Source organism: Saccoglossus kowalevskii, chromosome 6, assembly GCF_978046115.1.
Source record: "Saccoglossus kowalevskii chromosome 6, keSacKowa6.1, whole genome shotgun sequence".
Lineage (NCBI taxonomy): Eukaryota > Metazoa > Hemichordata > Enteropneusta > Harrimaniidae > Saccoglossus > Saccoglossus kowalevskii.
In genome coordinates, this window is record NC_140646.1 from 36,989,413 (window position 1) to 37,008,786 (window position 19,374).

The 19,374-nt window shown below is 34.5% G+C and overlaps 1 protein-coding gene across 1 annotated transcript; it reads left to right on the plus strand.

The window, feature by feature from the left end:
* Window positions 1–4,644: 4,644 nt before the first annotated feature.
* LOC144359968 (uncharacterized) lies at window positions 4,645–13,661 on the plus strand. Its single transcript, XM_085500872.1, has 8 exons — window positions 4,645–4,831; window positions 6,489–6,572; window positions 7,770–7,979; window positions 8,587–8,724; window positions 9,191–9,251; window positions 9,865–9,932; window positions 10,140–10,234; window positions 13,406–13,661. The coding sequence occupies exons 1-8, from the start codon at window positions 4,808–4,810 to the stop codon at window positions 13,515–13,517; spliced, it is 792 nt and encodes a 263-aa protein (XP_085356998.1). The 5' UTR covers window positions 4,645–4,807; the 3' UTR covers window positions 13,518–13,661.
* The last annotated feature ends 5,713 nt before the right edge of the window (window positions 13,662–19,374 follow it).

Below are 19,374 nucleotides of genomic sequence, written 5' to 3' on the forward strand. Positions count from 1 at the left end.
ATTGCATAAAAAACATTCGATCACGTGAATTTGGTGCTCATTTGTGAAAACAGTGTAGCACGTTGTTGGGTGATTTGGAAAACTGGTTGTCCCAAATTGATGTTGACGACGCCGAGGACTTTAAACTGAGCGATATTCAGAAAGAATTCCGTTTTTTGCCTCCAGTTGACAGCAAACAAGTCACCGAATATCAGCAGTCACGCAGACAACCAGACAACTCACAGCGCTACAAAATGGGGCGTCAAAACATGGAATGAGTGGAAAGAGCAACGCAATGTTAAAGTTGAGTATGATAAATCTGATGAAGAAGTGTATCATTTGGTTCCGTCTCTGGATGAAAATTTAGTCCCGAAGGAATTTGATTTCTGGCTATGTAAATTTGCCATTGAAAATCGGAGACAAGATGGCCAACAGTATCCGCCAGACTCATTAAGACGAATGTTATGTGCCATTTACCGCGCTATCTGCGCGATGATTGTAACCGCCCTGACCTAAATTTCATGGACCAGGGCAACCACGACTTCCTAGGTTTCAGAAATGCGTTGGATGGTATCCGAAAAAAAACAAGCCGAGCCATTTTCGCTAAATGATGAAGAAAAGCTATGGGCACACGCGTTTGGTACAAATACCGCGTTAGGCACGAGTTATGCAACCTACTTTTACATGTGTAAAATATTTGGACTGCGTGCCGCTGATGAACATTCATCACTAACGGTAGACCAACTCGCCATGCACAGCGACGATATGGGGGAGTACATGGTATTCCAGGGAAAACCATCTAAAACTGACCAGGGAGGATTCTACCGCAAACCAAGGCAAACATTTTAAAAACTACGCGCAACCAGAAAACTCGCGCTGTATTGTAAACTTGTTTCGGACATATCTGTCATATATCCCAAACAGCGGGCCATTCTATAGAAGACCACTGAAGTCAAAGAATGGCGAATAAAGTTCTCTGCACAAAAGCTTGGTGTTCATACATTGCAGGGATACAGTAAGCAAATGACTGATCTCGCTGGGATAAAAGGTTATCATACTGGGCATTCAGGAAAGGTACATATTAGAATTTGCACTTTAGTAATGCAATGTTCGATTTCCCCGCTGACGAGAAAGTCGTAACTTTATGTCGAAAATAATCACTACTCGTTAAATACATGTTTTCATGCAAACTGTTTGGTGGAATACCATTTAAATATTATCTTCACTGGCACGATATGTCGGATTCATTTCGCGCGATAAAGATTTAATGCAAACTGCTTTGACGTGTTTTAAAAAAGCTGAACGATTGAACGTACTATAACAATATATTGATATTTTAAATTGCTATGAGGTGGACTGTTACAAGCTATTGTACTTTCATATTAATACATTGTATTTTTTTTAATTAAACAGGTTACACAGGCAACCACGCTGTTCCGGCAAAATTTCGACGAGCAGCTAATAGCAGAAAGAACGGGTCACTCCAGTCTTGCAATTAGAAGCTACGAGCTGACGAAAGCGGTGTCAGACGCATTGCAGCCACCCAAACCTAAAGAAGCGAAAACGTATGACATATCCACCACCCCAACAGACGAGGACAAATCTAATACCACTGTCATAATCGATTCTTCCCAAGTGTCCATGAATTTTGTAAAAGGAAATATGAAACTTGAAATACGTTTTTAAAATGTATCGTACAATTGTCAGTGCGTATTTAAATAATTAAATGAAAATTCCACCTTGTTCTTTGTTTTCATTCAGTGGCCACCTGTTATATTAATCAGCTTTCCACTCCTGTTGTGTTCATGAATATTTAAATTAGCACATTCATTATTAACAGTCCCGGCTTGTTAATCCATTGATAAAACAGTACCGTTAACAGAAATGCATAATTAATTAGGTTGAAACTGTCCGCTAACGAAAGTAAGAAACATAGAACAATGGGGACGAGACAAATAGTACAACATATTTTAAAAATCGTTTTTTGAGAATGTAGCGCTCCAAATTGTAAGTCTTTAGTCTGAGAAACAAAATCAAGTGCCTACGGACTTGCATCTATACCTTAATATATAAGAATTATATGGCATGGTTGTAAACTAAGTTCGTTTTATTGTTTACAAAAAAAAACACTCTAGCAAAACATCAAACTGTATGTTTTCAGAATGCATGAAACATCCAGATGGATGTTCACTGTGACATCAAACTTTTACCAACAGATATCTGTTAGTACAAACCACATAGTATTGTCGGTAATCACAGGTACTATATAACAATTATTCAACAATTATACTGACGCTAATATTGAAAATATATATAAAATATATTTTTAATATAAGTTTTATAAATAATAAAAAAAAAGTTACATAAAAACGTCACGAAGCACAATTTGCGTCTCGTGTATGAAAACACAAATCAAAAAGAGTAAACATTTTAAGGAAAAGCACTGTGGATGAAGCGCACTCCTCAACCAATACCCGATCTCGCTAAGTCAATGCAATGTATATACGTATGTTCTTTTTGGCACATGAGAGTGAGGGAAGTAGACAAATATTTGGAGCAGTTATAGCCTAAGCAAAACTGATTAAATAAAGTCAATCACGGCGGAAAACGGATGGGAATGATCACAGGATAATAACCTCTAGAAAGCCAACAGACAATAATATTGGTTCTTAGATGACAGTGATGATGATATTCAAAGTTGTAATTTAGGAACTTGGTGAAATTAGAGAGACACTTAGCAAATGGGCTGTGTCAAGGTTTAATGCATTCAACAAATACAACTAGGTCATAGTTCGAATATATTACGAAATATAATATAATGTTGTTTGTTTGGGGTTTGTTGGAGGGGGGTCACTCAAAATAATCTTTTGTAAAGGGGATGCCTAATTTTCATAGTAAAGTTTTATGGGTCACTAATTTTCCATCATTACGCAGTCATTCCTGCGACCCACTCCAGGCGATATATAATGGCAGGTCTCTGCGAAGAGCGAACGGGAATCAGGTTAGTTTTCTTCTGTCTTCTGCATATTATGCAAATATGGTAGTTTCTGATTGGTTTAATCTGGTTTTTATTCCAGAAATAGATTCGAGTTACGTGAGGGCACTTGCTGGAGATACAAGTTCCTGATTCATTCCATCATATAATTAATCGCAATTGGGCTATTTTCTATAATTTCTTTTTAATTTCCTATTTTTCTTCATTCTCGAAAAAAAAAAGTAAGAGTCAAACGTCTGCTGGAAATTATCTAGAAACAATACAGTGGTAAAGGCCATGTAATGGTCCCGAGTTACGCCCTTCGCGGTGCTTCTAACCCAACAGTGGTCTCTAACTGTGAGGTCTGATACCGTTCGGTCGGCGAGGGCGCCACTCACGTCTACATGTGATTTTTCTCTTGCAAATCTTACAAACTCTCTTCTAAAACTCTAAAGCGTGGCAGAGTAAACATGCGACCAGCCAACCGATGCACGATCACGTGATTATCAGGGATGTGTCTCACATTTCGAAATTGCCACTACTAAATACAATTAATATACAAACTACTCATAGAAGTCCTGTAATATACGTTTGTAATGTCTACCCTAAACATGCAAGATGTTGATTCTAAACAATACTGCAATCTTGTGTGAATCTAATATGCGTACGTGATGTCATTAATAACATATGACTCTCTAACAAATTTTGAGCTGACCCCTAGCTCAAGTGGAAAGATCTATAATTACCTGAATTACAATTGTCTTCCTTCAGTTATGTGCCCTTGGTCACGTCGATCTTAGAACCAGATATACCTCTGTTAGCTTCCTTAAATCAATTAACTAAAATTGATTGTAACTATGGTAAATGAAAAGTCCTCGCCATACATTGAAATGGCTCAATGGTTATAGCGGCGATAAATTAATTGAATATTGGCTTAATTTCGTATCATAGCTTTTATTTACCTGACAGTCATAAGTTGGCCAAAAGTGGGAGAAATAATTGAGACTTATTTCTGCTGGTTTCTGCTTTTGAGTGGGTTATTAACTTTTTCAAATCCTGGTGTCGAAATGATTTTTCATCACAAAATGTTATAAATAGATGTTTATTTCAGGATAAACACGTATTTTGTTGAATTCAAAGCATTTTTAGCATATTCGCGACGCTTGAATTTGTGGCTGAACAATTATTATAAGTTCAAAATTTCTTAAATTTTATCTCCTAAGTTTTTGATTTATACAGAAATAATTGAATTCTATGCACGTGTCACGTGGTACTGTAAAACATGTCTTTTTCGCGAATTTAGCGAGAGAACTGATTCGCTAATTCAAGATGTCACTAATGACTTTATTATCAATTCAAAGAAATCAATAATGACAAGAGAGATTTGCTAAATCAACATTTCGCTATTACGTCATTTTACCACAATTCGCTAAAATTGCATGCCGCTTTTTCAACATGTTTTACAGTATATTAGGGCAAACCACTGCTCATTGATTGGTTTAGACGGACTGTGGCACAACACAACACAATATGTATTGGTATACGTACAATATAGGCACATGAATATTTTGTTTTACGTAATTCTGGAACGAGTAATATTTCAAAACCCGAGTTTTGTGAAGAACGTTTTTTAATTTATGGAGTCATACTCTGTTCAGCATGTCTAGCGCCCCCAACTTGCCATCGCCGATCATTGGGGTCACGGGTTACAGCTGATAGCTCCGGGTTCCGTATTTTTTTAGTTTGTTATGAAATGACTGTGTTGTGACCATTGAACAGCTGCTTGGAAACATTATAACTGAACATCAACGATGTATTATTTTCTATGAATACGTTCATATTTACGATATACGAATGCGTCTGATTAACGGTATCCAGGTGAGTGTCGTGGTTTCATGGTTTCCGCTAGAACCATAAAATTCATTGCGGTTCAGTTTTTGAGCTAAGCTGCTTTAGATTTTTGAGAATTTAGAGAATAATTCGTGATTAAATAGTAATGTGTCGGGTTTTCTTAAATGCTGAAACATGGAGGATTACATTATGTGCCACCATAGTCGCAGTAATGCTCCAGTCAATGTCAACCCCACCCTCCCCACCTCGGGGTTTAGTGGGGGATTTGGAAATTATTGTTGTAAAATTTGACAAATGCCCCACCTCCTGGGGCAAGAAGGATAGGCAAATCCCCACCCAAAACAAACCTCCTACATTTCCCCCACCGATTGTCACTGTCCGCCATGCATGCATGCTATCAGCAGAGTACTCAATGAACGTATACGCATGCGCAGCTGGCGATGACGGGACACGAAACACAGCTATTACCCCACCTCTACAGGCACAGTTTGGTAGTAGACCCCGTCTAATGCCCCACATTTGTCCTGTATCGCCCGTGGTAGGAGGGGTCCGGGTTGACATTCACTGGAGTATAACCACAGAGAAAAGATGGTGATGGTAGATTGTACACTATGTCTCTATTAAAAAAAATAGTACAGTATAAAAACCTGTACATACTAACTTGTTGACAGTGGAAGCTTAGTCGGAATGCTATAATGGTATTCAACTTCAGATTAAAATCAACCGGCATGAAGATTAATTGAAATCCGAACTTGATTGTCTGTTACATCTACAACTTATTCCCTGATTTTGTGATTCAAAATTTAACTGGGCTATTCTTATATCAATTAGGTATTATAATTTGTGGACCGAAAAAATTAAGAAAAATGATTTAATAATTATAAAAGTTTTAGATGCATTTAATGAACCACAGTCCCATGCAACAGTTTATAACACATTAAATACATTGCTTTTCATGCAAAATTTGAACACAAGCTTTGTGACAACACTCTGAAAGCTTGCTTTATGAAAACTGTACTGAGACAATGAATGATGACAACAAGTGGATACCACAAAAATAATCTGTATGCATATAATAATCTTTGCTCTGGAACAAAACAAAATCCTTGGTTGTCAAGAAAAGAAAATGTATTGATTTTTTAATCACAACTTACATTAGGGACAACATCAAAAGTTCAATGTAGGATAAAAAACTTGATTCCTTTAGCCCCCCCCCCCCAACTGAAACTTAATTGATAAATATTGATCATGGCGTCAGACTACATTCACCATTAAATACAAATTGATAATCGAGCAGTAGTATGGCAGCAGTTGGTTGTCGGGTAGGTGTAAAAAGACAAATGCGCATGCTCTAATTCCATGCCCTGAAATGGACCTCATTTGACGCACATATTTACACTCGGACCAAACCATTTTCTCGTCTTGGATGTTTTTTTTTCATTTTCTGTTATTTTTGTCCATGATTGGATAGAAAAAAAACGAACTACAAATACTCCAAGATTTTTTTGACTTCATTAAAAATTAAAATCATTTTTGTAGGATGGAAACTTTTTGAAGTCAAACCCCCCACCCCCAAACTAAAGCAAATAAGTTTTTTATCCGACATCTATCTTTTGACGTCATCCCTTATTATAGTGACTACCATCCAAGTAACCAAGGTAAACAAGTCCTTTACTCATTACAGCTTTTCATCCACATAATCGTTATCTCCGCTGACAAGAAATGCTCCAGATACGAGTCAAGAATTGCACGGGGGATCATTTCAGAGGTAACATTTTACTCATAAAAATGCATGTAATTGTATGATGAACTCAATACTAATTCATCTTATTAAAGAAACTCATGCGTAAATGACTTTCATAGCTAATGAAAGAATTTTCTTTGTATTTAAATGTAGTGTCTTCTCAGGAAAACACTTTATAAATTTTTATAAAAAATGTTTCTCTTTTGATATGAGCCTTTGGGATGTATGCCGTTTATAAAATGGATTTGAGATTTACAATTAAAAAATACAAAATAGAGAATAATTATTATCAAGTTTAATGGAATTTAAGGAAACATTTTCAATTTAATGTGATTGGTCAGATTATTTTTAAATTGCCATTTAAAATTCATGAAATATTTATATATTTTCATATATATTTCATGATGGCATGAATTTATTTATATGAAAATATATAAATATTTCATGAATTTTAAATGGCAATTTAAAAATAATCTGACCAATCACACCCGTCCATATAGAATTCCACTGTGGCCATGCAGTTACAAATGTAATCTCTTCTTTTAAACTTGCCTGCTTTCCCAAACATAGATCTGTTTTGCAATTTAATGTTTTGTGCCAAATGATAATGGTATAATTTGTATTTGTATTCTTATAACTTTATTTCAGGAAATGAATCACTGTCATTTCAAATTTGATGTAATCTTGTCTTTTGCATTCCTCGAAGTAACTCAACCAATAATTTTTAAGGGTCCGCACAAAAAATGAGTAATGGGCACCACCAAATGATTTCTACTGCCAGTAGAAAGATCTTTTTTTTTTAGATTTAAATGTGTCAGGACAAGTTCAATATAAATATTTATTTATGTTCATAAAACAAGTTCTTGCCATCATGAAACCAAGTGTAGTATCCCTGAATTTGTTTTATTTGTATGATTTGTGTTTTTTACTGAAAATTGTCAAAATGTTTGTTTTGATCTAATCATATCTGAATCTAATTTAATCTACTTGAAATGTAATTTGATTCGATTTAAATTATTTCAATCTAATTTCTAATCATTCAATTGCCCTTAACAATAAAATAGGAATGTACTTATTAAATAAGTACATGCAATAAAAGGAGTCTTTCTTGTATAATTTCAATTCTATAGTCACATCATATTATAATATAATCTAATTAGATCCAATTTGTGGTGCTGCTTCTGTTTTTATTTCCATCTAAATCTAGTTTTTATCTTTCAGCACTTTTTACAGCACTATACTGATAGCCATATAGCTGTCCCTGTATCATGTCCATTTGAACCAGCCAGGGATATGTATTTAGAGAGTGAGAGACACAAAACACATGAAAGTCACAGTAAATGGGCGTGTCAGTACTGTGGTAAAGCATTTATATCTGAGACTACATTGGATCAACATTTTGATAACAGACATGACGATAAAACATATATGGTGAGCATAATTACATAAGCCCCTGTCACAGCTAATGGCTGACTGAATTGTATACCTACACAACAGACACTCCCAACAGACACTGCCAACTATATTTTGTAAATGTTTTTTTTTTTTTAAATTAAAATATTATTACTGTTTATCAGTCACTTTGTAGCAAAGTGATCCAATGAAATAAATCATATTAATGCATAATTTGCTTAATTACTATATTTATTGTTTGATCAAAGTTCTTCCGAATACTGTATAAAAGGGGTTAATTATTCACTGGGTTTTAATTTTGTTTATTTCGCTGACTGGAAAATCCGCTAAATTAAAATCCAGTGAATATGCAAAATTAGCATAGAACACATTATCTAAATGTTTATTTGTGAACTTAAAACCCACTGAATATGCCTGAAATGGCAAATCAGCGAAATTTAAACCCAGTGAAAATTCGTTATTTTACAGTAAGTGGCTTTGTTGAATCTGAACTTGTGTCTACCAAGACTGATATAACTACTGCTATGCTAATTGGTGATTGATATAATTTAATTGTTATAAATAAATATGTTCTTTCATATGTAACATTATCATTATGTGGCACTTGTATCTGCTTATACTGTAGGGTAATAATGCTGTATGTTTGTCAGATTATTGCGACTTCTTGAGATGTGACGTCGTGTCTGGATCAAAGCAGTCAAGTTACTGGGATCAGGCTCTCTGCAAAGAATCTGAAATGAAAATATTAAAAGATAAATGTGAGGTAAGACAATTTTTCAAAGCTAGTGATATATCTCTCCATGTACCGGTATTACATACCACAGTATTGATTTAATTGTTAAACACTATCTATTTACAAGAATTATTAGCTGCATTTAAGACTCCAGTATGTTGTGTACTGTATTTGATTCACGTATGGATTAATCAAAGCACTCAATTCATCCCCAAAGTTTACTTGGACAATAAGAATTATGATCTGAATTTGTGCAAACATTTTCAGCACAATTTCTCATTTGATTGTTTGTTCAAATTTTTTTTGCTAATGTATTAGTGTTCCATGAGTGTGGATTAGTGCAGCTGACAGAAATACGAAACACTGGCGATTCCAGCGAATTCTCAAATATTTCCTGCAATTTATGCATATTCATAGCATGTCACATGACATCTCTCAAACATGTCATCATGTTTTGAATTACAATATTACAATGTTTTGTTTTTATCTATTTCAGAATATGGTAAAAACCTGTGGGCCAATGACACTAATTGGAACAGCCAGGTATGATTTCCAAAGTAAGTATAGCTCTTCTGTCTAATCTACATAATGCTGTGTTGTTAATTAACTATAATAAAAGACAGATCAAAATTGCATATCACATAGTTGCTACCAGTAGGTTGTCAGAAATGCCAGGTTTCTATGCAGCTGATAGCTGTGAGCCCAGTGAGTTAGAGGAGTTAGCTTAAACATAGATGCAATATTAATAATGCAATTCAGCAAAGCATATTGTCTCTTGATATTAACCTGGTATTTATAACATGTCAAGAATCACACCTAATGAAAAGTTTTTTGGAAAATGTATACTAGAATTGTTCTATTTAGTACATAAATGACAGAGGTATGTCTATTTTAATGATACAATAAGTGCAATTATTGGTTTGACAAATAAAGTGTATTACATACATGATATTGAGGAGTGTTCATTAAATCTGTGAAATATGTTAAAGTGGGGGAGTCATCATCTGCGCATGCGTCAGATGGTCATAGCGTGTCATTGTTTATAAACAAGCGTCAACCCATGACCCTTTGCGTTTTTAGCGTGTGTTGTTATCGTAGCTTGGGACTCAATTCCCGCGCGTGCGCAGATGACGACTCTCCTGCTTTAACTGTATTTATAATTCACAACAGGGACAGTAAAAGAATCACTATGTTCATTTCTCACATGTGACAAATATTGGGAAGTACCACTAAAAGAGGTAAGTAAACAAAACTAAGTAAATAAGTGTATAATTTAGAATTTTAAATATATATCCTTAGATATTTATATAAATTTATACTTATAGTGAGAATCACAGAAATTGTTCCCTGGAACTAGTCTAGTGAGTGATAGTGTCTTTCACTATTGGTCTTGAATACATTGCTTATTAACTTGCAAATTTAAATGTTTTTTTTTCTTTCATCAGGGTTCAGCATTTGGTATGACAGCTTATATCATAGCTGTTGTAATTTTATTTATGGGTCTTATTATCTATTATTACATTGTATACTCACATTTCTAGTAAGTATTCAGCTTTTTCCCCTGTACTTGTCTTATAAATAATCAGTTTTCTTGTTTCCTGTTTTGTTTTTGTATCACATTACCACATAAACAATGTTGCTATAAAAAATCTTTTCCGATTGACTATTTGGTAATTTTTTTGTTTTAAATCCACTCCCCCTTCCCCTCCCCTAAGATTTTGAATGGCAAGTTCCTTTAAAATGTGGTTGTCGTAAAAGAGATAATTATGAATGATGGTATACAGAGGTCAAATTATCACAATACTATAAATTCTTCCAGTATCCAATAACGCCCTCTATAGTTCAAAGAGAGAGACTTTTCCTTCACAAAATATTTTTGGTGTACAAAAATTACAACTAAAATTGATAGTAAATGTATTTGACCTAGGCTGCTTTCAAAGCTGCCTTAACCATTTTCAAGATGTACTAGATATACTATTATTATTTTCATACTTTGTTACTGAACATTTGGTTCCATAGTAAATAAAAAGCATTAATGATCCTCTTTCACATTCACTATTATCATATTATAATTCATTATTATCATATTATAATCAGTGAAGTCTATGATAAGTCTATATTGAAGATACAGTACAGACAGAACATGAGTTCTTTAATATTGTTGTTCAAGTATGAAATTCACCTTTTTATACACTATTGTAAAAAAATGGATGAAATTTGAACACTAAAAATTAATTAATTTATATTCATTTTTAAGACTTTATTTATAAAATAAGTGTTTAAAAAAGTATCCCTGTGTACACAACTTTTGACTAGACATCGAAAAAATTAATTTAATATGTGTTTTAGGGATGTTTTAAAAACAGTACCGTACATGGCAACTCTGGTATAGAGAGGGTGACTCTGCAAATTAGCAAATATCTATTTCTGGGCACAATAGAAATGAACTTGAAATATATGTGATTTATGCAAATATTATGTTTGGATTGATACATCCAGAAAACAAACTTATCCTGACACTGTTTTCACTTTTAAGAAACATGTTTTGAACAACAAAAATTAGCAGAAAATGTTCACCCAAATCTATTTTTCTTGATTTTGACCTAAAATGCTTTATGTAGACAAAATTCAAGTCCATTCCATAATCAAAAAATTACCCACATAATAAGCATGGTTAATAAGCATTTCATCTTTGGTTTTGTATGCAGATGACCATGTTGTAACCCTGCACAATATAATCTGTGACATCACTGCATTGGGTCATATAATCTGTGACATCACTGCATGGGGTCATATAACATGTGGCATCATTGCATGGGGTCATATAATCTGTGACATCAATGCATGAGGTCATATAATCTGTGACATCACTGCATGGGATCATATAATCTGTGACATCACTGCATATGGTACGTCATATAACCTGTGACTTCAGTGCATGGTGTCATATAAATCTTTGACATCACTGCATGGGGTCATATAACATGTGGCATCATTGCATGGGGTCATATAATCTGTGACATCAGTGCATGGGGTCATATAAATCTTTGACATCACTGCATGGGGTCATATAACATGTGGCATCATTGCATGGGGTCATATAATCTGTGACATCAGTGCATGGGGTCATATAACCTTTGACATCATTGCATGGGATCATATAATCTGTGACATCACTGCATATGGTATGTCATATAACCTGTGACTTCAGTGCATGGTGTCATATAAATCTTTGACATCACTGCATGGGGTCATATAACATGTGGCATCATTGCATGGGGTCATATAATCTGTGACATCAGTGCATGGGGTCATATAACCTGTGACATCATTGCATAGGGTCATATAACCTGTGACATCACTGCATAAGGTCATATAACCTGTGACATCATTGCATGGTGTCATATAAATCTGTGACATCACTGCATGGGGTCATATAACATGTGACATCATTGCATGGGGTCATATAATCTGTGACATCAGTGCATGGTGTCATATAAATCTGTGACATCATTGGATGAGGTCATATAACTAAACTGTGACATCAGTGCATGGTGTCATATAAATCAGTGACATTACTGCATGGTGTCATATAAATCAGTGACATTACTGCATGGTGTCATATAAATCAGTGACATTACTGCATGGGGTCATATAAATCAGTGACATTACTGCATGGTGTCATATAAATCAGTGACATTACTGCATGGGGTCATATAACCTTTGACATCATTGCATATGGTACATCATATAATCTGTGACATCAGTGCATAGGGTATGTCATATAATCTGTGACATCAGTGCATAGGGTATGTCATATAATCTGTGACATCACTGCATAGGGTACGTCATATAATCTGTGACATCATTGGATGAGGTCATATAACTAAACTGTGACATCAGTGCATAGGGTATGTCATATAATCTGTGACATCACTGCATAGGGTATGTCATATAATCTGTGACATCAGTGCATGGTGTCATATAAATCTGTGACATCATTGGATGAGGTCATATTTTCTGTGATGTCAGTGCATAAGGCCATACAGTCTGTTGTCTATCAGCCTGGATATATTTGTGACTTATTACTCTAAATTTATGGGTAGATGATTATGAGTTTTGGACATCACGCAGTCATCAAATTTCAAAATGGCTTCTCCTGACAACACAATGCATAATTTATTCATGAATGTAGTTCTGGAAAAACTTGACATTTATTTTCAATGTTTGAAATGGACATTAATTTTAGATAAATAAATTAATATTTCCTTTCTAGTATATCATGTGTGACCTAATTTCACAGTGTCATAGACCAGTTTGATTGACATATGGCAAACATATTAGCCATAAGGCATTTATAGGTATCTTTCTGAGAAATAATATGTTGCTGGATTGTTATTTTTTAAGGAACTTTTTTACAATTCATTTTATGTTATTCTATAAGAGACATTGAGATTGATACAGTACATGTAGTATTATTTGGGGAACATTTATATTATTTGATTTGTTTATGTAATTATGATGACTTTTTTAGCCTGCGAAATACTTTGATATATCAGTGCATTGTTTCAGGACTTTTGTACTCACTTCTGCAGAGCAAAGAATATATATTGCATCCTTAGTTTGTATTCATCCATTCATTTGTTATTTAATCTAGGTTTCAATGGGCAAGACTTTAATAGTTACACTATGTTTTATTATTTATTTCCAGTAGTGACCATTCCTTTTTAGATGACAGCGATGGTCTATTGAAGTTACGACAATCCAATTACTACCACGAACCATACAATCAACAAATACGCAAAAGACAATTTGAAAGGTAGCAGTAAGGCCCTGGTTGGTTAATGCAGTATGTAAAGTATTGTCGATCATAAGCAATGAACAGTTCAGGAAATACAATGTAATAATCAAGTGTTTTTTAAAAATAAATAATCAGCTGACTTAATGATTGGGAAATTTTGATAAAATATTCTGTCCAGTTCTTATATCTTTGTGTACTGTGTTAATATTCAAAGATCGACATGGTATATAAACAGGCGTGGGCAGAGTCTATTATTCAAATGAAGTCGTCCTCACCACAGCAACAACGGTGTCTAAATTAAATACACTTATACCATACATGTAAGTGAATCCCTACCATAATAGTGAAGTAAGAAGGGTTCACTTAGTGCTTATTGTACTAGTATTGTATTTTATGCCATAATACTTATGCTAACCCTGAAGCCAAAACGTGTATTTCTATTATATATTTATTTGTAATTCTATAGGCCATCATACTGTGATATCATTTGTTTACATTTTTGCCAACCAACCAGCAAGCAAATGTCTGATAGCAAATGTTGGTCACTGATCAGCCTACGCTGATGATCTGCTGTGACAATGTAACTCATAATTCTTTTATGAACAGAAAGATGTTTATTTAATAACAGGAACAGTAGACAATGCCATTATTTTATATCGTGTATGAATGACAGGATCTTGCCAACCAGTCACCGTTCATACGCACGAAGCGTAAACAAGTGCAATGGCTTGTATAAAGTTCATGGTTTTATAAAAATGATGATCAGGAAGCTGAATAAAAAAACTAGGAAGTTAAATTGTATTCTTTCAAATAATTATTTAGAAAAGTAAATGGCTAATGAGTTGTTATAAACAATAGTAGATGCGTGTGTGCATGCATTGGCTTGCAATAATTAATGAGGTGAGGGCAAAAATACAGATATATACCAACTTCCGTGGACTTACAGACCTTTCAAGGATGTTTTTCATAGTCCTCGGAAAATATAATTTATATTACCGATAACTCAACTCAATCTGTTTTGTGTACCTTAGGGTTAGTAAAGGCGTAAAGTTTGGTGCACTTTATATTAATATAACTCTACCATACCTACCCCCATAACTAAACCTAAGCTGTGCAGTCATTTCTATGTTAAGTCACAGGATGTATGATGTTATTTCTATTTCACATTTTTACTTAATTAAACTTAAATTAAAATGCAATTCTATATAGAATTGCACTGTAATTGAGCTCAATTAAACTCCAATTAAATCGCAACCTTATAGAGAGTCGCGCTTTAATCTAAATATAACTATATCCAACTAATTCAACTACCGGTATATTGAAAAGTTAATCGAATGAAGTCCTTGGAACATATAGCAATACAAGTAAGTGTGTGTGTATGCCTCTGTATGGGGCAAGCTTGTCCCTTTGTGTGTGTGTGAATGTGTGTACTTGGATTGCTATATGTTGCAAGGAAAAAAATACAGATATATAGCTACTTCCGAGGACATACACACCTTCCGAGGACCTTTTTCATAGTCCTCGGAAAACATAATTTATATTAATAGTTAATTCGATTATTAATACGTTTTGCGTAGCTTAGGTTTAGTATCGGGGGGAAGGTATGGTTCACGTTATATTAATATTAATATAATTATACCATACCTTACCCCGATACTAAACCTAAGCTTCGCAAACATTTCTATGTTCAGTCACGGGATATTCAACTCTTGTTTAATTAACCTTAATTAAAATGCAATTCTCCATTGTATTGCATTGTAATTGAGTTTAATTAAACTCCAATTAAAACGCAACCCTATATAGGAACGTGTTTTAATCGAGTTCATATCGCAACTATATTAAAAGTTAATTCAACTATATTAAAAGTTAATCCAATGAAGTCCTCGGAACATATAGCAATACAAGTATGTGTGTGTATCACTGTGTGCAAGGAGGAGGTGTAGGTGCCTGCATTTATTCAGTTGTTATTTGTCTTTTCATATCATCATATATTATTAACACAAATTGCGAGAATCTTTGATTCAACTACATTTGCTCTTTTTTAAAATTACTTTATGAAGATTATTGAGTACCAAAAACTGTACCTAGTTCCTGATATGATGTCATGAATAGAAATAATAAATTGCAACTCTTAGAACTTAAATTCAAATATTTTTAGTTTTCCTGTGTTGCATACTAATTTGTTCAGATTTGTTTGGGCTAAATACAAGATCTCATGAATAGGACCTACCAGTACTTACGACAATGAAAGCCCTTTAAACTTAGAGTAACTGAAAGTTGTGATATTCACAATTTATTCCAATCAAAAGTTAACATATTTCACCATTTGTCCGGTTAGTTATCTTTACTCCACTGAATCCTGTCATGCATTGTTAGAATTCTTTTTTGAATGCTCACAACTAACCTAAGAAGTATAATAATAACCTTTGATATTTGAAGTTCACTACAATTCAATGGCAATATGAGTTAAAGACAAATGCTATAAACAAATCAAGAGTCTTGTGTGCATCGCAGACCAAACCTAATGGGAAATGCTTCACATTCAATTTAGGTTTCATGATAAAATCATCATTGAATAGTTGATTAGAAAATCTTGTGTGAGATTTGCTGACTTGATGAAAACTCAATCAAAGAAATACAAGAGGTTTTGAACCAAATATCTGGTTGCATTTATTATTATATGATGCATACTGATTGTTTATTTCTGCAAAAAAGAAAATGCAATTTGATTAGTTTTGTTTACATGTGATTGAAGCACTTCAGTTAATGCACACATCATGTTTGGTGTGGGGCCCATGCAATGTATACAACATAAGTATAGTACATTATTTATTTATGTGAAATTTGAACAGACACTGTGCAAAGACACTCTAATAATATGTAAAACAATGTGAAAAACTGTCAGTGCTATATGAAAAATATAAATAAAACATTGACAAATGAATACACAACATTCAGACTTTATGACTTTGAAATAAAGAAAATGAAATTGAGTTTCTGGTTAATTATTTTTTTTGTTTTCTACCAAAATAGAGCTGTGATGCTCACTTTTTCAATACATGTGATGACCAGAAACATGAAATGTTGCAACAAAACTGGGTTTGAAGGGCGGTGGTCGTCGTGCAGCACATGTTCATATTTCATTGAAACAAACCATGTATTTTCCATGCGTTGTGTCGATGTAAGGTAGAACCCTACCCATAATTTTTGGAAAAGTTGGTCATAAATCGCATGACAATGTTCATTGGTTTATTATGTAAAATCATTGAGCTATTGTCCCATGGCACCATGAAATAGCATTGTTTTGTATGTTACAGTTACGTTTTTTAAGAATCTTGTCAAACTATTTTTTAACAGTTCCATAGGACACAATGGTGAAGAAAAATTTTTGACATTTTTAAAACTCAGATTTTAAAAATAATTTAGGACAACAAAAGTATCCCCCTTCATTAACAATATATATTTTTATCCTCCTATGTCACCACCATATCCTTGTCATGGAAACCTAAAAGCGTTATGATAGTGCCAATGGCCAATATACACAAAAATACAACCATCATTTTTTTAAAAATTAGGCTGGTGATCCCCAATATCCTTATATTGCCTAAAAGTTCAATTAATTGTAAAATGAATAAATTCTTGGTATTTTCATTTATGAGTTGGCTTCTACCGTAAGGACAGATAAAGTAAATAGAATTGTCTCAGTTTTGATTTTGGTTGTCATGATATCGTTCTATGGTGATTTCTCAATCGCCCTCTATTGAAATGCATGTTTAAACTTTTGTTTAAGTGTGTCTTCTGAAAAAGGTAACCGCCGAATATCCTTTCAGTCGGACATTTATATAAAACATTTTATGTGTTTGACAAGTGTTAGTACATACTAAATTTTACGAATATTTACTTGTATTTTTTTGACAAATTGTGTTTAGTATTTTTTATACATGATGGCCCAAAACAGAACCTCTCCTTATACTCTGGTATGATAACTTGTGCAAAAATATTTAATTTTCGAATAAACAAAGACAATGGTATGTACCAGTGATGTGTATATGTGAAATGACCAAAAGCGACATGCCTGCACGTGCCGCAATGGATACTTAACGACATTTACATGTTGTTTAGTGATTATCGCCCATGTTGCTATGCTATTTACTGGACCTCTTTAATATTCATTTTGGACGTTCTTAATAATTGTTGAGGGTGTATAGATAATAACTTTCGGTATTTCGTGTGTATGGTGTTTATGAATTTATTACTATGGAAACCTTATTATTGAGCTGTTCTCTCAGTTGCGGCGAAGTGTATAATATTTGTAAGATGTGAATCGATGCTATTTGGGTGATATCAAAAGCCCCTTTCAAAAAGTGTAAAGGCCCCGTGTTGAAATGAAAGCGTCCATACCCTATTGTTTACCGTTGATGTCAATATACGCCATTGCGGCACAGAGTGACTGCTTTGAATTTGTGACCAGTACGGTAGTTCCGCGTTTCCGTGCCCAGTTTTCCCGTCTTTATAACCGTGGTGATTGAGTTGGTACATTTACTCCAATCGGATACTTTTCAAGTATGTCCATGTTAAGCTCGTGACCGTCTTCTGAACTGTATAAAATGAGCTCGAATCAAGTGTTTCCAAATGATCAATGATCAACCGAGCCCGGAACGCCGGATTCTTGTTTTGTGTGCGCGATGTAGTGTGCGCCGACTGTGACCTCAACCAACGGTGTTACGATAAGAATGGAAACAGGGCGTTGGTGAGTTAGTGGAACTTATTTTTGACGTCGATATCGACACTGTTATTTGGACAAAATAATGTGTTTTCGTAAAAATTTCAAAATGTAATATGTGTGCGATCGTGAGCTGAAGATTCGGAGAGACCCGAGACGAAGATGGCGTTCAAAATCAGTGCTAAAGATAAAAACGGTAGAACCGAAGGAAAGACTCCCGACGAACGAGACGAGCGTTCGTGTATTGAGGCTCTGTTGGACTGCAGTGATAGAACGGAGTCATTTTTTGAAACTGTGAGCTGCGATGACTGGGCGGAGGCGGCTGTTGGCTGGAAACCTACAGTCCCCAATCCAAAATTCATTCATACACGTGACCCGCCTTCGAAAAAACGAAAAGACGATGACCATCATCGGTCGCCTTATGAGGACACTCCGTTTAAGAACCGACCAGATACACATTACAGGTACACAACGAAAACCAAAATACAACCCAAATCTTTAAAACAAATTAGTGAAATATCCGTTCCTAAAAAACCTGCCGATGTAGGACTGCAAGATCACATCAACAGAGTTAAGGAACATTTGGAGATTGCTCTTCGCACCAAAGAACAGTATGATGACACCGGCATGAAAAAACAACTCAACGATAAATTTGTACATGAATTTTTAGAAAATTTGACTGAGCAGCTTCACACAGATACAAACGGTGCTGATGGCGGAGACCAGTTTACTGGACCTTACAGAATAAAACTGGATGCTACTGCAACAAGTGACAGTGATGATAAACTCAATCAGCAAGCTGGAGCACAACAAAAACCTGATTACAAAGGTGAAACAAAAATGCAAGGTAACAAGAAAGGAATGGAACCACCTAAAAATGGTTTGGAATTAATTGTGGAAAACACACGAACAGAGTCTATCCATCAACTTTGTAACAAGCATAAAGGTGGAAAGTCTGAAAAAGAAATGAATCTGTTGGATAGGATCAATAAAAAATTAGATGAGACTTTAGCTGAACAAGATCAATACACTGTTAGTCTGAAAAAGAAATCTAGTTTTCATTCTCATGCAGCTGAAAGATTGACTTCTCGGAGTTACGAGAAGTTTCCCGCATTTACTATCCTTCCTGTTGAACAAACAGATCTGCGTCCACTGA